This window comes from Ascaphus truei, chromosome 9 (assembly GCF_040206685.1).
Source record: "Ascaphus truei isolate aAscTru1 chromosome 9, aAscTru1.hap1, whole genome shotgun sequence".
NCBI lineage: Eukaryota > Metazoa > Chordata > Amphibia > Anura > Ascaphidae > Ascaphus > Ascaphus truei.
Window position 1 is genome coordinate 6,096,768 of NC_134491.1, and position 21,173 is coordinate 6,117,940.

At 49.9% G+C, this 21,173-nt stretch overlaps 1 protein-coding gene across 5 annotated transcripts in view; it reads right to left on the reverse strand.

Moving 5' to 3' along the window:
* FMN1 (formin 1) overlaps positions 1-21,173 on the reverse strand; it is a 194,920-nt gene that overhangs the window by 19,424 nt on the left and 154,323 nt on the right. For all 5 annotated transcript variants that reach the window (XM_075613256.1, XM_075613255.1, XM_075613253.1 and 2 more), the window contains one exon: positions 9,026-9,118. In XM_075613256.1, coding sequence (XP_075469371.1) covers positions 9,026-9,118 — 93 coding nt within the window. The remainder of the gene's footprint in view (positions 1-9,025; positions 9,119-21,173) is intronic.

A 21,173-nucleotide genomic window follows, 5' to 3' on the forward strand; every position in this document is an offset into this window, starting at 1 on the left:
CACACCACTGATGGATGTAACGACGGGACCCAGATCGCGCCCTCTAGGTCAGCTCCAACCGGAACATCAATCAGCCACCAGACCAAAAGCAGCCGGATCAAACTTTCCCAGGGTGCACCGCGAGCCACGCGAGGGCGACTGCCTAGCTCGAGCAGCGCTCCCTCAACTCACAGGGTGGGGGCGGAAACAGCGCAGTGTCCCGACATGGCCGATTGATGTTCCGGTTGGAGCTGACCTAGAGGGCGCGTTCTGGGTCCCGTCGTTACATCCATCAGTGGTGTGGAAGCGCGCCACCTACGTTATTACATTATACGTACGTTTGTAATATTGACACTATCAGCCGCGGCCCCTTTTATTCTCCAACATCTCCGAATTTTTTCGGGGATTTTTTCCGAATGCCTCGCACTTCACCGCGTTCATGCCGCATTCACGTTCATGCATTCAATATTACGAGCGCTACAATAGCGGAACATATTCCGCAAAAAAATAATACTGCACCTGCCCGCGGTTATCAGAGTTGCGCCAATACGGCCGCATTAGGATAAAGGCGGCCGCAGCTGTATATGGTATAAGGTGATTTTCTCTAACACCGCCGTCTCACTGCGCTCCTCTTTTTGTACACCGTATGTCTGTTTTGCCCCCGTGGATCACGTGAGACGTTTGGATCAGCGGGAAACACTGATCCAAGAAGAAGCAGAAAGTCCCTGACCAGCGCAGTCTCAAAACTTTCTCTCAAACATCAAGCAATATTTAAACTGCAGGCTTCCCGACTCTGGCTGAGAATAGGAGAATGATAATTACATTGAGGGGTTTCATTTATCAAAGTCTCCCGACCGCAGGACTAAAAGATGCCACAAATTGCTATGAAATTTTTTTTAAGGCAACAAATCTAGTATGAGGGTAACCCTTCCGCCCCCTAATATTGATGTCCAATTAAGCTCCCCCCTTTTCTGGAATTTTTGCCTCAATCAAACAATCCCATCACTGCTATTAGGAACAGCAAGATGTTACTTTGCAATGGAAATCCACACCTAGCAACCCCAGTCAGCTTTATTACACACAGGAAAGTTCTTAGTGTTAATAATATCCTCTCCAGTCTTGGGAGTGAATGGCTTCATGTGTTATAACAGTGGTTTCCAATTTTTGGGGGGGTTAAGGAACCCTATAATTATATTATGACATTCTGAGGAACCCCAACCCTCTCTAATAGCGCATCTGAGATCAGATGCATTGTAAGGAACCCCAACCCTCTCTAATAGCACTTATCATCTGAGATCTGACTCCAAAAGACTGTTCATGGTTCAGCAAAGTATCCGTCCGCTCCTCCTCTTACCGTGCACCCCAAAACTGGAACAATCTACCGGAGACTCTCACAGCCACCACCAGTCTAACTTCTTTCAAAACTAAAGCTGTCTCACATTTGAATCTGGCCTGTAACTGCAACATACGCCTATAATATATATTATCTGTAACTGTGCATGGTATGTCTTGTATATAATGTATACCCTGTTCACTTATGTAACTGTATTTGTAACCATGTATTATTTGTCATCGTAACTCTATGCCCAGGACATACCTGAAAACGAGAGGTAACTCTCAATATATTACTTCCTGGTAACACATTTTATACATAATATCCAGCCCTGGTATCTGGGGGCAGCTACAGCAGGAGAATGGCTGAGGTTAGATTAATGATCCGCAGATTTACAGATCTCTCCCAACGAAGCTCCCTCACCCGACTTTGTGTTATGGACTTTATCCTGACACATGGCGTCATGACACAGAGTGCTTTGTTTATCACTACACACTGGACCTGCCACACGTCCTATCACACAGATCCCTCTATAATGTAGAAAGTAGGAGGGGAGACAGACATACTTCCCGATCACTAAATACATCCCCATCCCCCTAACGATAAATACTCTGAAATAAGCCTGCAAAATGAGGGCAAAAACAGATCACTTGTACAAATGAGATTTTCCTCTTTGATAAATATGGTGCAGTATTTTTGCAGCCGGTTGGCAGGCAGAGTATACGTTTATAAATAACTAACACCATGGCCATATTTGCTAAGTGGTGCTATAGGAGAGGCCTTCTGGCACTGGAACACTTGAGTGGCCATGTACTGTTTTCCAGTGCCGCTTAGTGTCATATGGCTTAACACCGCTTAGTGAATATGGCCAATATCCTGCCCTGTGTACCATGTGATGTTTATAAATCAGCTCCAACCTTCCCTATCGCCAACATTGTGCTGAATCCAATAGCCACTGTGCCCTGCTCTTGGTGCCATGTTCAGAGCTAGCGGAAGACATATGGATGCCTTACATTTGGTTTTTATTCTTTATAGCCTTAGAGATTTTGGCGAGTACCAATTTACTGGCTTATTGGAGCAGTAAGTATGTGCTTTACAGACTACGGCCAGCACCCGCTTCCATGTGTCTGACAAGGGCCCCAAAAACATTAGTCCTAACCCCTTCCCTGCTGGAGGGTGAAGCCATACGGCAGTAACGTTACAGGCAGGGCAGACCAATCCAGTAATGACCATGCTGCCAGGCGCTAGGTGGGACCGACTGGTGTTATAAAGTGGAGACTCAGAGCTCAATGACATTGGGAGGAGGTGGTTAGAGTGCGTTTTATTCCTGCACTCGCTGCTGTCGGCTGAGAGACCGAATACACTTAAACATAAGCCCTGCTATCTGATATCATGCATCACACAACTCAGACTGTGAGCTCCACTCAGAGTCACTTTGGATGCTATTCACCCATGTATCGGATTCCCATTTCTAAGCTGCGACATCCATGGGGTCAGCACTAAATAAACATGAAGGAATCTGCAGTTGGGTTTTATTTATCCTTTTGTTACAGATGCGCTGCTAGTGTTGGTTTCTTTTCTCATGTAGCGCAGAAGCTTGGAGATATGAGAACTTTACCTCGGCTCTCCCTCTGTCCCCCTCTCTTTCTCCTCCTTTTGTGGGTCACCTACAGTATCAAACAATCCTTCAAAACTGGCTACATTCTGGAAATTTGTTTTTTTTTTTGCACCAAATGCATCATAGGAAACTTATTGTGATGGGATGTCTCCCCTTTTCTGATAAACACCCCTCAGTACATTTCACAGACAGCATCTGAGTGTCTATAGGACACAGACTAGTCTGGCAAACTTGTACTTAAGAACTTTTAAGGCGTTACAAAGTATCTGTGTAGCTATGATCTGTACACAGACTGTTCAGCGATCTCTGCCATCGTGCAGAGATCTCTCTCTGTGCCATTGTGCAGAGATCTCTCTCTGTGCCATCGTACAGAGATCTCTCTCTGTGCCATCGTACAGAGACCTCTCCCTGTGCCATCGTACAGAGATCTCTCTCTGTGCCATCGTACAGAGATCTCTCTCTGTGCCATCGTACAGAGACATATCCCTGTGCCATCGTGCAGAGACCTCTCCCTGTGCCATCGTGCAGAGATCTCTCTCTGTGCCATCGTGCAGAGATCTCTCTCTGTGCCATCGTACAGAGACCTCTCCCTGTGCCATCGTGCAGAGATCTCTCCCTGTGCCATCGTGCAGAGATCTCTCCCTGTGCCATCGTACAGAGATCTCTCTCTGTGCCATCGTACAGAGATCTCTCTCTGTGCCATCGTACAGAGACCTCTCTCTCTGCCATCGTGCAGAGATCTCTCTCTGTGCCATCGTGCAGAGATCTCTCCCTGTGCCATCGTGCAGAGATCTCTCCCTGTGCCATCGTACAGAGATCTCTCTCTGTGCCATCATACAGAGATCTCTCTCTGTGCCATCGTACAGAGACCTCTCTCTCTGCCATCGTGCAGAGATCTCTCTCTGTGCCATCGTGCAGAGATCTCTCTCTGTGCCATCGTGCAGAGATCTCTCTCTATGCCATCGTACAGAGACCTCTCTCTCTGCCATCGTACAGAGACCTCTCTCTCTGCCATCGTGCAGAGATCTCTCTCTGTGCCATCGTACAGAGACCTCTCCCTGTGCCATCGTGCAGAGATCTCTCCCTGTGCCATCGTACAGAGACCTCTCCCTGTGCCATCGTGCAGAGACCTCTCCCTGTGCCATCGTACAGAGATCTCTCCCTGTGCCATCGTGCAGAGATCTCTCTCTGTGCCATCGTGCAGAGACCTCTCCCTGTGCCATCGTGCAGAGATCTCTCCCTGTGCCATCGTACAGAGACCTCTCCCTGTGCCATCGTGCAGAGACCTCTCCCTGTGCCATCGTGCAGAGATCTCTCTCTGTGCCATCGTGCAGAGATCTCTCTCTGTGCCATCGTACAGAGACCTCTCCCTGTGCCATCGTGCAGAGATCTCTCTCTGTGCCATCGTACAGAGACCTCTCCCTGTGCCATCGTGCAGAGATCTCTCCCTGTGCCATCGTGCAGAGATCTCTCCCTGTGCCATCGTGCAGAGATCTCTCTCTGTGCCATCGTGCAGAGATCTCTCTCTGTGCCATCGTACAGAGACATATCCCTGTGCCATCGTGCAGACCTCTCCCTGTGCCATCGTGCAGAGATCTCTCTCTGTGCCATCGTGCAGAGATCTCTCTCTGTGCCATCGTACAGAGACCTCTCCCTGTGCCATCGTGCAGAGATCTCTCCCTGTGCCATCGTGCAGAGATCTCTCCCTGTGCCATCGTACAGAGATCTCTCTCTGTGCCATCGTACAGAGATCTCTCTCTGTGCCATCGTACAGAGACCTCTCTCTCTGCCATCGTGCAGAGATCTCTCTCTGTGCCATCGTGCAGAGATCTCTCCCTGTGCCATCGTGCAGAGATCTCTCCCTGTGCCATCGTACAGAGATCTCTCTCTGTGCCATCATACAGAGATCTCTCTCTGTGCCATCGTGCAGAGATCTCTCTCTGTGCCATCGTGCAGAGATCTCTCTCTATGCCATCGTACAGAGACCTCTCTCTCTGCCATCGTACAGAGACCTCTCTCTCTGCCATCGTGCAGAGATCTCTCTCTGTGCCATCGTACAGAGACCTCTCCCTGTGCCATCGTGCAGAGACCTCTCTCTCTGCCATCGTGCAGAGATCTCTCCCTGTGCCATCGTACAGAGACCTCTCCCTGTGCCATCGTACAGAGACCTCTCCCTGTGCCATCGTACAGAGACCTCTCCCTGTGCCATCGTACAGAGACCTCTCTCTGTGCCATCGTACAGAGACCTCTCTCTGTGCCATCGTACAGAGACCTCTCTCTGTGCCATCGTGCAGAGATCTCTCCCTGTGCCATCGTGCAGAGATCTCTCTCTGTGCCATCGTACAGAGACCTCTCCCTGTGCCATCGTACAGAGACCTCTCTCTGTGCCATCGTACAGAGACCTCTCCCTGTGCCATCGTACAGAGACCTCTCTCTGTGCCATCGTACAGAGACCTCTCCCTGTGCCATCGTACAGAGACCTCTCTCTGTGCCATCGTACAGAGACCTCTCCCTGTGCCATCGTACAGAGACCTCTCTCTGTGCCATCGTGCAGAGATCTCTCCCTGTGCCATCGTGCAGAGATCTCTCTGTGCCATCGTACAGAGACCTCTCCCTGTGCCATCGTACAGAGATCTCTCTCTGTGCCATAGTGCAGAGATCTCTCTCTGTGCCATCGTACAGAGACCTCTCCCTGTGCCATCGTACAGAGACCTCTCCCTGTGCCATCGTACAGAGACCTCTCCCTGTGCCATCGTACAGAGACCTCTCCCTGTGCCATCGTACAGAGACCTCTCTCTGTGCCATCGTACAGAGACCTCTCCCTGTGCCATCGTACAGAGATCTCTCTCTGTGCCATCGTGCAGAGATCTCTCTCTGTGCCATCGTACAGAGACCTCTCTCTGTGCCATCGTACAGAGACCTCTCCCTGTGCCATCGTACAGAGACCTCTCCCTGTGCCATCGTACAGAGACCTCTCTCTGTGCCATCGTACAGAGACCTCTCTCTGTGCCATCGTACAGAGACCTCTCTCTGTGCCATCGTGCAGAGATCTCTCCCTGTGCCATCGTGCAGAGATCTCTCTCTGTGCCATCGTACAGAGACCTCTCCCTGTGCCATCGTACAGAGACCTCTCTCTGTGCCATCGTACAGAGACCTCTCCCTGTGCCATCGTACAGAGACCTCTCTCTGTGCCATCGTACAGAGACCTCTCCCTGTGCCATCGTACAGAGACCTCTCTCTGTGCCATCGTACAGAGACCTCTCCCTGTGCCATCGTACAGAGACCTCTCTCTGTGCCATCGTGCAGAGATCTCTCCCTGTGCCATCGTGCAGAGATCTCTCTGTGCCATCGTACAGAGACCTCTCCCTGTGCCATCGTACAGAGATCTCTCTCTGTGCCATAGTGCAGAGATCTCTCTCTGTGCCATCGTACAGAGACCTCTCCCTGTGCCATCGTACAGAGACCTCTCCCTGTGCCATCGTACAGAGACCTCTCCCTGTGCCATCGTACAGAGACCTCTCCCTGTGCCATCGTACAGAGACCTCTCTCTGTGCCATCGTACAGAGACCTCTCCCTGTGCCATCGTACAGAGATCTCTCTCTGTGCCATCGTGCAGAGATCTCTCTCTGTGCCATCGTACAGAGACCTCTCTCTGTGCCATCGTACAGAGACCTCTCCCTGTGCCATCGTGCAGAGACATATCCCTGTGCCATCGTACAGAGACCTCTCCCTGTGCCATCGTACAGAGACTTCTCCCTGTGCCATCGCCTGCTAATGTGAGCCAGGATTCACACAGACCACAACACAAATGCTATTTTTGCCAGAACATGTTGGAACAATATGATTCCAATAAAGATGTTGTTTCGGAGCAGGAACAGGGTGACACACATTTGGGCGCTCGGGGGAAGCAGCGTTATGCTATACACTTGCGCCTGCGAAGGTTGAAGGGCTCAGATCTGGGCTCACACTGGTTCATTGTTACTTTCATTTAGAATTAATGCTTCATGCATGTGCAGCAATGGAGACATCTGCTCCAGCATTTCTTTTTCTCGGGCACTTGGATTTTAGAATTTTTTTTGTGCCATTTTCCATTGCTGTCCAGGGATAGAATAAAATGACGACCACAGGTTGCCATTAAAATCAGTAAAGCCAAATCAAAGAGAGAAATATCCGTAAAACATATTAAATCTTTAGGAATTTTGGAAATTGGTAACGTTGGTGGGACTGGGAAACAAGAATGCATGATAACATATGTCCCTCTGATTACACTTGGGGTGAGTCCAACTTTGTAGAATAATGTCTGATCTGGTGCCTGGAACAAAAACATTACTCACGGTTACAAAGGGTTAATGCAGCTTTTCTCAATCAGAAAGTGTACGATTTCCCGGCAACTGGTTCCTCTAACATAGTTCTGTGAAATACTTTCATCTATTTATTTATAAAATGTTTTACCAGGAAGTAATATATGTCAGAGAATCTATTGTATCTGATAATCCTCCCACACCCCTCACACAGAAATTCGCAGGGAAAGCGCCAGTGTGTGTCACAGGGAAAGTGCCAGTGTGTGTCACAGGGAAAGTGCCAGTGTGTGTGTCACAGGGAAAGTGCCAGTGTGTGTCACAGGGAAAGTGCCAGTGTGTGTCACAGGGAAAGCGCCAGTGTGTGTCACAGGGAAAGTGCCAGTGTGTGTCACAGGGAAAGCGCCAGTGTGTGTCACAGGGAAAGCGCCAGTGTGTGTCACAGGGAAAGCGCCAGTGTGTGTCACAGGGAAAAGTGCCAGTGTGTGTCACAGGGAAAGTGCCAGTGTGTGTCACAGGGGAAAGTGCCAGTGTGTGTCACAGGGAAAGTGCCAGTGTGTGTCACAGGGGAAAGTGCCAGTGTGTGTCACAGGGAAAGTGCCAGTGTGTGTCACAGTGAAAGCGCCAGTGTGTGTCACAGGGGAAAGTGCCAGTGTGTGTCACAGGGGAAAGTGCCAGTGTGTGTCACAGGGAAAGTGCCAGTGTGTGTCACAGGGAAAGTGCCAGTGTGTGTCACAGGGAAAGTGCCAGTGTGTGTCACAGGGGAAACTGCCAGTGTGTGTCACAGGGGAAACTGCCAGTGTGTGTCACAGGAAAAGCGCCAGTGTGTGTCACAGGGAAAGTGCCAGTGTGTGTCACAGGGAAAGTGCCAGTGTGTGTGTCACAGGGAAAGTGCCAGTGTGTGTCACAGGGGAAAGTGCCAGTGTGTGTCACAGGGAAAGTGCCAGTGTGTGTCACAGGGGAAAGTGCCAGTGTGTGTCACAGGGAAAGTGCCAGTGTGTGTCACAGGGAAAGCGCCAGTGTGTGTCACAGGGAAAGTGCCAGTGTGTGTCACAGGGAAAGTGCCAGTGTGTGTCACAGGGAAAGTGCCAGTGTGTGTCACAGGGGAAAGTGCCAGTGTGTGTCACAGGGAAAGTGCCAGTGTGTGTCACAGGGAAAGTGCCAGTGTGTGTGTCACAGGGAAAGCGCCAGTGTGTGTCACAGGGAAAGCGCCAGTGTGTGTCACAGGGAAAGTGCCAGTGTGTGTGTCACAGGGAAAGCGCCAGTGTGTGTCACAGGGAAAGCGCCAGTGTGTGTCACAGGGAAAGTGCCAGTGTGTCACAGGGAAAGTGCCAGTGTGTGTCACAGGGAAAGTGCCAGTGTGTGTGTCACAGGGAAAGTGCCAGTGTGTGTCACAGGGGAAAGTGCCAGTGTGTGTCACAGGGAAAGTGCCAGTGTGTGTCACAGGGGAAAGTGCCAGTGTGTGTCACAGGGAAAGTGCCAGTGTGTGTCACAGGGAAAGTGCCAGTGTGTGTCACAGGGAAAGTGCCAGTGTGTGTCACAGGGGAAAGTGCCAGTGTGTGTCACAGGGAAAGTGCCAGTGTGTGTCACAGGGAAAGTGCCAGTGTGTGTGTCACAGGGAAAGTGCCAGTGTGTGTCACAGGGAAAGTGCCAGTGTGTGTCACAGGGAAAGTGCCAGTGTGTGTGTCACAGGGAAAGTGCCAGTGTGTGTCACAGGGAAAGTGCCAGTGTGTGTCACAGGGAAAGCGCCAGTGTGTGTCACAGGGAAAGCGCCTGTGTGTATAGAAGGCCGCTCACCTTTCTGAGAAAAGTCTGCCATTCTGTCTTTGAAGGGCTGGAGATGTTCCTCAGGAGAGTCCTTGCAAACTACCAGCGCCTGCTTCTCACACACTGCGAAGAGAGCACACACATGTGAAACAGGACCCAGGAAAAGCAGAGTCACCCTGCAGCCGTGGGACGGACGCACCATCTGTGTAACACGCATTTACAGCTGGGGTGCCCCAGGTGTGAATCACGGCTTCTGTTACTGCTCAGAAGGTACAGTGGGGTTTATTTATCAAGGCAAAAGTGGTGACACTCTGGGGCACAAAATCTTCAATATACGTATGAAACAAAAGCAATCGTGTACATTTCAGTGATATTTTGTATATACTGCATTTTGTTGCCCCAGAATTGCAGCACATTTGCCTTCATACATAGTCATTAATGCATGTCACATGTGGATGGTATAATCATTAGATTATAAGATTTTCGAGGACAATGAAAACAGAAAACGGTGTGCTGCATTTGCATGTTTAAAAATGAACTTGGATCCTCTCCTATAATTACACCTTTTCGGATATTCCTTAAAACTATCCAGGTCAGTAGCACCCTCCTGCAGCGCGGAGTTTAAAGCCTCCCCTCCCCCGCACTGTTTTTGAAATTCACCAGAACATGGCCAGGTAGAAGGGTGACGGGTCTGGTCGTTACTATGTAGCTGTACTTAGCTTGGAGTATTCTTGGGTGCCAACTGTATATAAGGAAGCTGAGAATGTTTACAGAGCTGCATGTCCTTCACTACAGGTTCTATGGGCTATCATGCACGGATGCCTTGCGGAGCTCTGTAACCCGGCCACGGGGGTGCAGAGTATGCACACGCTGCACTGCCAGTGCCAGGTACTGAAGTGGAAGGAGTGAGGGGGTGAGAATCAGTCCGCTCTCAAGGGGCTCGTGTACAAAAAAAAAGGGCAGAGGTTTGTCATGTTCTGTACGAGTCACACACGGGTTAATGTATTAGGAGTTATACGGGGCAATAGGAGTGCCAGGAAATAGCCCTGACATACTTTCCTAGATCTCCCTCTCTCCCAGTTCCTTTCTCTATCCACCGGGTGTGCTGCTGTTTTCTGCCCGTTCTGGGGTGCCTCTGTCTGTCTGTCTCCTTGTTGCTCCTGTCCTATGTTTACTGTTCCTCCCTTGCCTTTGTTTTGTGTCCAGACTCCCTCTGCGCTGATCTTTTTCTGCTTGTTTCTGTATTTAGTCCTGTACTTATTAAAGGTCCTTGCCTATGATCTGGCTTGTCCCAGTTTGTTCCCTGATCCCTGGTCTCCGTTTCTGCTCCCTAGTTTGTTCCTGCTCCCCTGCCCTGCTCTCCTGTTGCCAACCCCTGCTTGGACCCCAACTATCCTGCTTGCTGCCTGCCACTGAACCTTGCTTGTGACCCAAACTATTCTGCTTGCTGCCTGCCACTGAACCTTTCTTGTGACCCCGACAATCCTGCTTGCTGCCTGCCACCGAACCCTGCTTGTGACCCCAACAATCCTTGCCTGCTCCCCGCTGTTCCAGCCACCCAGGTCATATCTGCTCCTGGAGTTTCCCCTTGACAAGGAGGAGTTATAGGGAGCAGTTATATGGGGCAATAGAAGCAGTTATAAGGACAATAGGAGGAGTTAGCAAGAAGTTATATGGGGCAATAGGAGTGGTTATATGGGGCAGTAGTAGTTATTGGGAGTGGTTATAGAGGGTGGTTATTTGGGGCATTAGGAGCAGTTATAGGGGGTGGTTATATAGGGTATAGGAGGAGTTATAGCGAGAGGTTATTTGGGCAAATAGAAGATATAGATTGCGGTTATATGGGGCTGTAGGAGTTATAGGTAGGGTTGCCAGGTGGCTTGTCCATAAATACTGGACACAATGGTGAAAGGTGCGACGCACTCGAGAATCGTTGGTGGAGAAGAATGTTATTTATAAATGACCTGACTGGTACGTAATTTTTTCTAAATTTCACTCCAAGTATTCACCAATTTATATTCTTTTCCGTAAAAAAATCTGGGGAGGAGTCTTGGAAGGGAGGGACCTCCCTAGGATTTTTTAGGCAATAGAAATGAAATAGTGCAAATTGGTGCACGCTTGGAGTGAAATGTAGAACAAATGATGTAATGGTCAGATCATTTATAAATAACTTACCTGCGGTCACACTGTACTGCACCGACACAGTTTATTCTTACATTTGCCCGTTATGAACGGGACTTTTCTCAGCTGGCGCCGAAACGGAGCGGCGAGCGAGCCGCATCTTCCCCTTCCCGCGCGTTTTAATAAAAACGATCCCCTTCCCCTCCCCCGAACCCCTGGCTGCTCCCCCCGGCTGCGCGCTGCTTTGCGCAGCTTCCCCCTTACCCCTGCTGCCTCTGCAGGCTTCGGGGATGCCGGGGGACCCTGGAACGCGTGACCGGCGCCAGGGTGGCGCCAGGGAAATCCCGAAACGAGACGCCGGCTAATCGCGACTCTCCCCACACTGCGGTGGCGGCCGCATTAGAATAAAGCGTGCCGCCACTGTACATCAGGAGTGAGCAAACTTTTTATGCCGAGCCCCCCTTTTTATCCATGAAATTTCTCGCCCCCCCCCCCCCTGCCTGATGTAATCAAAATCACATGGGGAAAAAAAACCTTTATTAAACGGTATACAGTGTAAATAAAAATATGTCTAAATACTTACATATTTCACCAGCTCAAGCTTGCAAAATTAGGCTGCGTCCACGCTGCCGCTGAGAGCGGTGACATCACCAACTCTCCAAGCATGAGCGCAGGGTGTCCTGCATAATTTTGCAAGGACGAGCGGGGAAGTGTTTACACTTTATTTTATTATTATTTCTGTACATTCATAGTATGATTGATATAGTGGCAGCCGACCCTTTCCCTCGCAGAGGATCGCAGCGAAGCAGGTTGCCAGCGGAGGAGAGCAGGAACACAGCGCTATTGTAGGGCAGACACCGGAGGGAGGGGCGTTTGACATCACATCGCTCGGGCGTGCTCCTCCCCCGTACCTCCAAATCACGTGGCCGCCACCTACACTATCCAGTTTGGCCGCCCGCGCACATCTTCTTGGCCTCCCCCCCCCAATTTGTGCACTGCTGCATTCAATCACAACACCCACACAATCACAACACCCACACAATCACAACGAAAACAACCAACACTCAATCACAACCAACACACACAACACTCAGACAACCAACACACACTCAATCACAACCAACACAACACACACACAGACAAGACACACAATCACAACCAACACAGACAACACACACAGCACACCTACTCAGACACAACACACACACACTCTTTTACCTGGGGGGGAGGAGGGGAAGGGAGGGAGTAACTAAACCTGCTCCGGTCCCCCCATGTGCTGCTGAAAACGGGCGGGTAACAGACTGGAAGAGGAGGGCTTGTCTGTGTGCAGGGAAGGCCCCACAGCAAGGCCCCGCCCCCTCTGCAGGCCCCGCCCCCTCTGCAGGCCCCACCCCCGCTGCAGGCAGACACAGAGAAACAGCAGCACGGAGCTTCTGGCCGCCCGTGCACAGCTCTGCCCGCCCCCAGGTTTCCCCACACGCAGCCTGCACCCCCCATTAAATAATCTTGCCCCCCCAGTTTGCGCGCTGCTGCTGTACATGACAAGCAATACTGCACCCCTCCTCAGCCTCTCTCTCCCCTCTCCCTTCATCCTCTCTCTCACCCCCCCTCCCTTCATCTGTGACATGTGTCCTGCCTGTCTGTGTCCTAAGGACACACTCTCACCTCTCTCTGCTACATGCTTTTCCTCCACTCTTTGGCCCCACTCCCCAGGCTCCTGCCACCTCCTCCTGATTGGCTGCTGCTGCTGTGTAAGGCTACGATTATAGTGCCGGCGACGCGACAGTCAGGCGACGGTCGCTGGAAAATAAAATTGAGATGACTTCCAGCGATCGCGACCAATCCGGCGCTCCGCGCTTACTATAAGCACACGCGACGGCGGCAATGCATTTGTTTTGCTGTGACGTCGCTGTCGCCAGCACTATAAGCACAGCCTAATGCAGCCAATCAGGATGGAGGAAACTGCCCAGCCCCCTAGCAGCAGCAGGGAAAATCCCACGATTGGTTACTAAGTCCGGAGAGATAATACCGGACACATACATGTTCAAACCTCCCCCCCGCACACATACATGTCCCCCTCCCCCCCGCACACATACATGTCCCCCCCCCCCCCCCGCACACATACATGCCCCCCCCCCCCCCCGCACACATACATGTCCGGTATTATCTCTCATTTTTTAAGCGGACAGAGTAACCATATACCGGAAACCTGGCAACCCTAGCTATAGGGAGGGGTAATATGGGGCAACAGGAGGAGTTATAGGGAGCAGTTATATGGGGCAATAGGAGGAGTTATAGGGAGCGGTTATATGGAGCAATAGGAGTTATAGGGAGCGGTTATATGGGGCAACAGGAGGAGTTATAGGGAGCGGTTATATGGGGCAATAGGAAGAGTTATAGGGAGCAGTTATATGGGGCAATAGGAGTTATAGCGAGAGGTTATCTGGGGCGAGAGGAAGAGATATGGGGAGCGTTTATATGGGGCAATAGGAGGAGTTTAAGGTCCAAGTAAACTGACTTGACATAGACTACATTTTACTAGAGGAGGGAATGTTACATTAATGATAATTATGCTGCAGTCTGCTCCCTGCCCGGGGTGATGTCCAAACAGGTGAAAACAACTCTCTGCTGTACTGTAATTATCTGCAGCCATCAAACCTCCCCTGTAACTGCTGGACCCCCCTCCAGTCCTGCAGGAGATGTTATCTCCACATGCAGGGGTCAGATAGGGGACCCATAGGTGGCGAGAGGTGCTCAGCACGTGCAGCCAATTCTGGGAGGCGTGAACATAAGAACAACAAATCTGCAGATCCCAGCTGAATCAGAAGCAGAAGGTGCCTGCACTCATGAGGAGTTGATGGATAGTTAGTGTTCAGCTGTCAGGGTCTTGGGAGTCCCAACATGAGGACCTAAAAATAACACTGACAGATTTTTTTTTTGTTCCTATTTATGAGGGAGTAGAAGTTAAGTGAGTGATGAAAGCGGTCTCTCACTGGAATGTTGTGTCACCCATTAGGAGCGGTGTGTCACCCATTAGGAGCGGTGTGTCACCCATTAGGAGTGGGTGTCACTCCCTGGATTGCAGCGTCACTATTTAGGAGCGGATGTCACCCATTATGAGTGGGGGTCGATCACTGGAATGCAGGGTCACGATTTAGGAGCGGGTGTCACCCATTAGAAGAGGGTGTCACCCATTAGGAGCGGGGGTCGATCACTGGAATGCAGTGTCACTATTTAGGAGCTCCGTCCCCCACAATACAAAAAAATGTTTTCAAGGGTTAACAGCCATTAACTCTAAAATTGCTGCAGGGAGTGGGGAACATTGGAGATCAAACAGGGATCATGTTCCGACTTCCAGAGGAGAGGGCAGCGAGAAGGTCAGGAGACATGAGGATATAGGAAACTCACACAGGGCCAGGTTATACAAACAAACCCCATTCCACCCTCCACATCTCCTGCTGAACATGCTGAGCCAGGGAGCTGTGTTTATATTGTTACAATATCCTGGTGTAATCTGCACTTCCCAAACATATATATGAAACATAAAAATGTTTCAATGCTCTTTATAGCACGTTTAGCACCTCCCTATAATGCCTCCTAATGTTCTATATAACCCCTTCCTATAACTACTCCTTATGTTCCTTATAACCATTCCCTAACTCCTCCTATTGCCCCATATAACCGCTCCTTATAAATCCTCCTATTATTCCATATAACTACTCCCTATAACTCATCCTATTGCCTCATATAACAACTTCCTATAACACCTCCTCTTGCTCCGTATAACAACTCCTCTTGGTGCGTATAACCTCTCCCTATAACTCCTCCTCTTGCTCTGAATAATCGCTCCCTATAACTCCTCCTCTTGCTCTGAATAACCGCTCCCTATAACTCCTCCTCTTGCTGCGTATAATCGCTCCCTATATCTCCTCCTCTTGCTCTGTATAACCGCTCCCTATAGCTCCTCCTCTTGCTCTGTATAACCGCTCCCTATAGCTCCTCCTCTTGCTGCGTATAATCGCTCCCTATATCTCCTTCTCTTGCTCTGAATAACCGCTCCCTATAACTCCTCCTCTTGCTCCGTATAACCGCTCCCTATAACTCCTCCTCTTGCTCCCTATAACTCCTCCTCTTGCTCCGTATAACCGCTCCCTATAACTCCTCCTCTTGCTCTGTATAACCGCTCCCTATAACTCCTCCTCTTGCTCCGTATAACCGCTCCCTATAACTCCTCCTCTTGCTCTGTATAACCGCTCCCTATAACTCCTCCTCTTGCTCTGTATAACCGCTCCCTATAACTCCTCCTCTTGCTCTGTATAACCGCTCCCTATAACTCCTCCTCTTGCTCTGTATAACCGCTCCCTATAACTCCTCCTCTTGCTCTGTATAACCGCTCCCTATAACTCCTCCTCTTGCTCCGTATAACCGCTCCCTATAACTCCTCCTCTTGCTCTGTATAACCGCTCCCTGTAACTCCTCCTCTTGCTCTGTATAACCGCTCCCTGTAACTCCTCCTCTTGCTCTGTATAACCGCTCCCTATAACTCCTCCTCTTGCTCTGTATAACCGCTCCCTGTAACTCCTCCTCTTGCTCTGTATAACCGCTCCCTATAACTCCTCCTCTTGCTCTGTATAACCGCTCCCTATAACTCCTCCTCTTGCTGTGTATAACCGCTCCCTATAACTCCTCCTCTTGCTCTGTATAACCGCTCCCTATAACTCCTCCTCTTGCTCCGTATAACCGCTCCCTATAACTCCTCCTCTTGCTGCGTATAACCGCTCCCTATATCTCCTTCTCTTGCTCTGAATAACCTCTCCCTATAACTCCTCCTCTTGCTCTGTATAACCGCTCCCTATAACTCCTCCTCTTGCTGTGTATAACCGCTCCCTATAACTCCTCCTCTTGCTCCGTATAACCGCTCCCTATAACCCCTCCTCTTGCTCTGTATAACCGCTCCCAATATCTCCTCCTCTTGCTGTGTATAACCGCTCCCTATAACTCCTCCTCTTGCTCTGTATAACCGCTCCCTATAACTCCTCCTCTTGCTCTGTATAACCGCTCCCTATAACTCCTCCTCTTGCTCTGTATAACAGCTCCCTATAACCCCTCCTCTTGCTCTGTATAACCGCTCCCTATAACTCCTCCTCTTGCTCTGTATAACCGCTCCCTATAACTCCTCCTCTTGCTCCGTATAATCGCTCCCTATAACTCCTCCTCTTGCTCTGTATAACCGCTCCCTATAACTCCTCCTCTTGCTCTGTATAACCGCTCCCTATAACTCCTCCTCTTGCTGCGTATAACCGCTCCCTATAACTCCTCCTCTTGCTGTGTATAACCGCTCCCTATAACTCCTCCTCTTGCTCTGTATAACCGCTCCCTATATCTCCTCCTCTTGCTCCGTATAATCGCTCCCTATAACTCCTCCTCTTGCTCTGTATAACCGCTCCCTATATCTCCTCCTCTTGCTCCGTATAATCGCTCCCTATAACTCCTCCTCTTGCTCTGTATAACCGCTCCCTATATCTCCTCCTCTTGCTCTGTATAACCGCTCCCTATATCTCCTTCTCTTGCTGCGTATAACCGCTCCCTATAACTCCTCCTCTTCCTCTGTATAACCGCTCCCTATAACTCCTCCTCTTGCTCTGAATAACCGCTCCCTATAACTCCTCCTCTTGCTCTGTATAACCGCTCCCTATAACTCCTCCTCTTGCTCTGTATAACCGCTCCCTATAACTCCTCCTCTTGCTCTGTATAACCGCTCCCTATAACTCCTCCTCTTGCTCTGTATAATCGCTCCCTATAACTCCTCCTCTTGCTCTGTATAACCGCTCCCTATAACTCCTCCTCTTGCTCCGTATAACCGCTCCCTATAACTCCTCCTCTTGCGCTGAATAACCGCTCCCTATAACTCCTCCTCTTGCTGTGTATAACCGCTCCCTATAACTCCTCCTCTTGCTGTGTATAACCGCTCCCTATAACTCCTCCTCTTGCTCCGTATAATCGCTCCCTATAACTCCTCCTCTTGCTCCGTATAATCGCTCCCTATAACTCCTCCTCTTGCTCTGCATAATCGCTCCCTATAACTCCTCCTCTTGCTCCGTATAACAGCTCCCTATAACTCCTCCTCTTGCTCTGTATAACCGCTCCCTATAGCTCCTCCTCTTGCTGTGTATAACCGCTCCCTATAACTCCTCCTCTTGCGCTGAATAACCGCTCCCTATAACTCCTCCTCTTGCTCTGTATAACCGCTCCCTATAACTCCTCCTCTTGCTCCGTATAACCGCTCCCTATAACTCCACCTCTTGCGCTGAATAACCGCTCCCTATAACTCCTCCTCTTGCTCTGTATAACCGCTCCCTATAACTCCTCCTCTTGCTCTGTATAACCCCTCCCTATAACTCCTTCTCTTGCTGCGTATAACCGCTCCCTATAACTCCTCCTCTTGCTCTGTATAACCCCTCCCTATAGCTCCTCCTCTTGCTGTGTATAACCGCTCCCTATAACTCCTCCTCTTGCGCTGAATAACCGCTCCCTATAACTCCTCCTCTTGCTCTGTATAACCGCTCCCTATAACCCCTCCTCTTGCTCTGTATAACCGCTCCCTATAACTCCTCCTCTTGCTCCGTATAACCTCTCCCTATTACTCCTCCTCTTGCTCCGTATAACCGCTCCCTATAACTCCTCCTCTTGCTCCGTATAACCGCTCCCTATAACTCCTCCTCTTGCTGCGTATAACCGCTCCCTATAACTCCTCCTCTTGCTCTGAATAATCGCTCCCTATAACTCCTCCTCTTGCTCCCTATAACTCCTCCTCTTGCTCTGTATAACCGCTCCCTATAACTCCTCCTCTTGCGCTGAATAACCTCTCCCTATAACTCCTCCTCTTGCTCTGTATAATCGCTCCCTATAACTCCTCCTCTTGCTCCGTATAACCGCTCCCTATAACTCCTCCTCTTGCTCCGTATAACCGCTCCCTATAACTCCTCCTCTTGCTGCGTATAACCGCTCCCTATAACTCCTCCTCTTGCTCTGAATAATCGCTCCCTATAACTCCTCCTCTTGCTCTGTATATCCGCTCCCTATAACTCCTCCTCTTGCTCCCTATAACTCCTCCTCTTGCTCTGTATAACCGCTCCCTATAACTCCTCCTCTTGCTCTGTATAACCGCTCCCTATAACTCCTCCTCTTGCGCTGAATAACCTCTCCCTATAACTCCTCCTCTTGCTCTGTATAATCGCTCCCTATAACTCCTCCTCTTGCTCCGTATAACCGCTCCCTATAACTCCTCCTCTTGCTCCGTATAACCGCTCCCTATAACTCCTCCTCTTGCTGCGTATAACCGCTCCCTATAACTCCTCCTCTTGCTCTGAATAATCGCTCCCTATAACTCCTCCTCTTGCTCTGTATAACCGCTCCCTATAACTCCTCCTCTTGCTCTGTATAACCGCTCCCTATAACTCCTCCTCTTGCTCCCTATAACTCCTCCTCTTGCTCTGTATAACCGCTCCCTATAACTCCTCCTCTTGCTCTGTATAACCGCTCCCTATAACTCCTCCTCTTGCTCTGTATAACCGCTCCCTATAACTCCTCCTCTTGCTCCCTATAACTCCTCCTCTTGCTCTGTATAACCGCTCCCTATAACTCCTCCTCTTGCTCTGTATAACCGCTCCCTATAACTCCTCCTCTTGCTCTGTATAACCTCTCCCTATAACTCCTCCTCTTGCTCTGTATAACCGCTCCCTATATCTCCTTCTCTTGCTCTGTATAACCGCTCCCTATAACTCCTCCTCTTGCTCTGTATAACCTCTCCCTATAACTCCTCCTCTTGCTCTGTATAACCGCTCCCTATAACTCCTCCTCTTGCTCCGTATAACCTCTCCCTATAACTCCTCCTCTTGCTCTGAATAATCGCTCCCTATAACTCCTCCTCTTGCTCCGTATAACCGCTCCCTATAACCCCTCCTCTTGCTCCGTATAACCTCTCCCTATAACTCCTCCTCTTGCTCCGTATAACCGCTCCCTATAACCCCTCCTCTTGCTCTGTATAACCGCTCCCTATAACTCCTCCTCTTGCTCCGTATAACCTCTCCCTATTACTCCTCCTCTTGCTCCGTATAACCGCTCCCTATAACTCCTCCTCTTGCTCCGTATAACCGCTCCCTATAACTCCTCCTCTTGCTGCGTATAACCGCTCCCTATAACTCCTCCTCTTGCTCTGAATAATCGCTCCCTATAACTCCTCCTCTTGCTCCGTATAACCGCTCCCTATAACTCCTCCTCTTGCTGCGTATAACCGCTCCCTATAACTCCTCCTCTTGCTCTGAATAATCGCTCCCTATAACTCCTCCTCTTGCTCCCTATAACTCCTCCTCTTGCTCTGTATAACCGCTCCCTATAACTCCTCCTCTTGCGCTGAATAACCTCTCCCTATAACTCCTCCTCTTGCTCTGTATAATCGCTCCCTATAACTCCTCCTCTTGCTCCGTATAACCGCTCCCTATAACTCCTCCTCTTGCTCTGTATAACCGCTCCCTATAACTCCTCCTCTTGCTGCGTATAACCGCTCCCTATAACTCCTCCTCTTGCTCTGTATAACCGCTCCCTATAACTCCTCCTCTTGCTCTGTATAACCGCTCCCTATAACTCCTCCTCTTGCTCCGTATAACCGCTCCCTATAACTCCTCCTCTTGCTCTGTATAACCGCTTCCTATAACTCCTCCTCTTGCTCCGTATAACCGCTCCCTATAACTCCTCCTCTTGCTCCCTATAACTCCTCCTCTTGCTCCGTATAACCGCTCCCTATAACTCCTCCTCTTGCTCCCTATAACTCCTCCTCTTGCTCCGTATAACCGCTCCCTATAACTCCTTCTCTTGCTCTGTATAACCGCTCCCTATAACTCCTCCTCTTGCTCCCTATAACTCCTCCCCTTGCTGCGTATAACCGCTCCCTATAACCCCTCCTCTTGCTCTGTATAACCGCTCCCTATAACTCCTTCTCTTGCTCCGTATAACCGCTCCCTATAACTCCTCCTCTTGCTCTGTATAACCGCTCCCTATAACTCCTTCTCTTGCTCTGTATAACCGCTCCCTATAACTCCTTCTCTTGCTCTGTATAACCGCTCCCTATAACTCCTCCTCTTGCTCTGTATAACCGCTCCCTATAACTCCTCCTCTTGCTCTGTATAACCGCTCCCTATAACTCCTCCTCTTGCTCCGTATAACCGCTCCCTATAACTCCTCCTCTTGCTCCCTATAACTCCTCCTCTTGCTCCGTATAACCGCTCCCTATAACTCCTCCTCTTGCTCCCTATAACTCCTCCTCTTGCTCCGTATAACCGCTCCCTATAACCCCTCCTCTTGCTCTGTATAACCGCTCCCTATAACTCCTTCTCTTGCTCCGTATAACCGCTCCCTATAACTCCTCCTCTTGCTCTGTATAACCGCTCCCTATAACTCCTCCTCTTGCTCTGTATAACCCCTCCCTATAACTCCTCCTCTTGCTGCGTATAACCGCTCCCTATAACTCCTTCTCTTGCTGTGTATAACCGCTCCCTATAACTCCTTCTCTTGCTCCGTATAACCGCTCCCTATAACTCCTCCTCTTGCTCTGTATAACCGCTCCCTATAACTCCTTCTCTTGCTGTGTATAACCGCTCCCTATAACTCCTTCTCTTGCTCCGTATAACCGCTCCCTATAACTCCTCTTGCTCTGTATAACCGCTCCCTATAACTCCTCCTCTTGCTCTGTATAACCGCTCCCTATAACTCCTCCTCTTGCTCTGTATAACCGCTCCCTATAACTCCTCCTCTTGCTCTGTATAACCGCTCCCTATAACTCCTTCTCTTGCTCCGTATAACCGCTCCCTATAACTCCTCCTCTTGCTCTGTATAACCGCTCCCTATAACTCCTTCTCTTGCTCCGTATAACCGCTCCCTATAACTTCTTCTCTTGCTCTGTATAACCGCTCCCTATAACTCCTCCTCTTGCTCTGTATAACCACTCCCTATAACTCCTTCTCATGCTCTGTATAACCGCTCCCTATAACTCCTCCTCTTG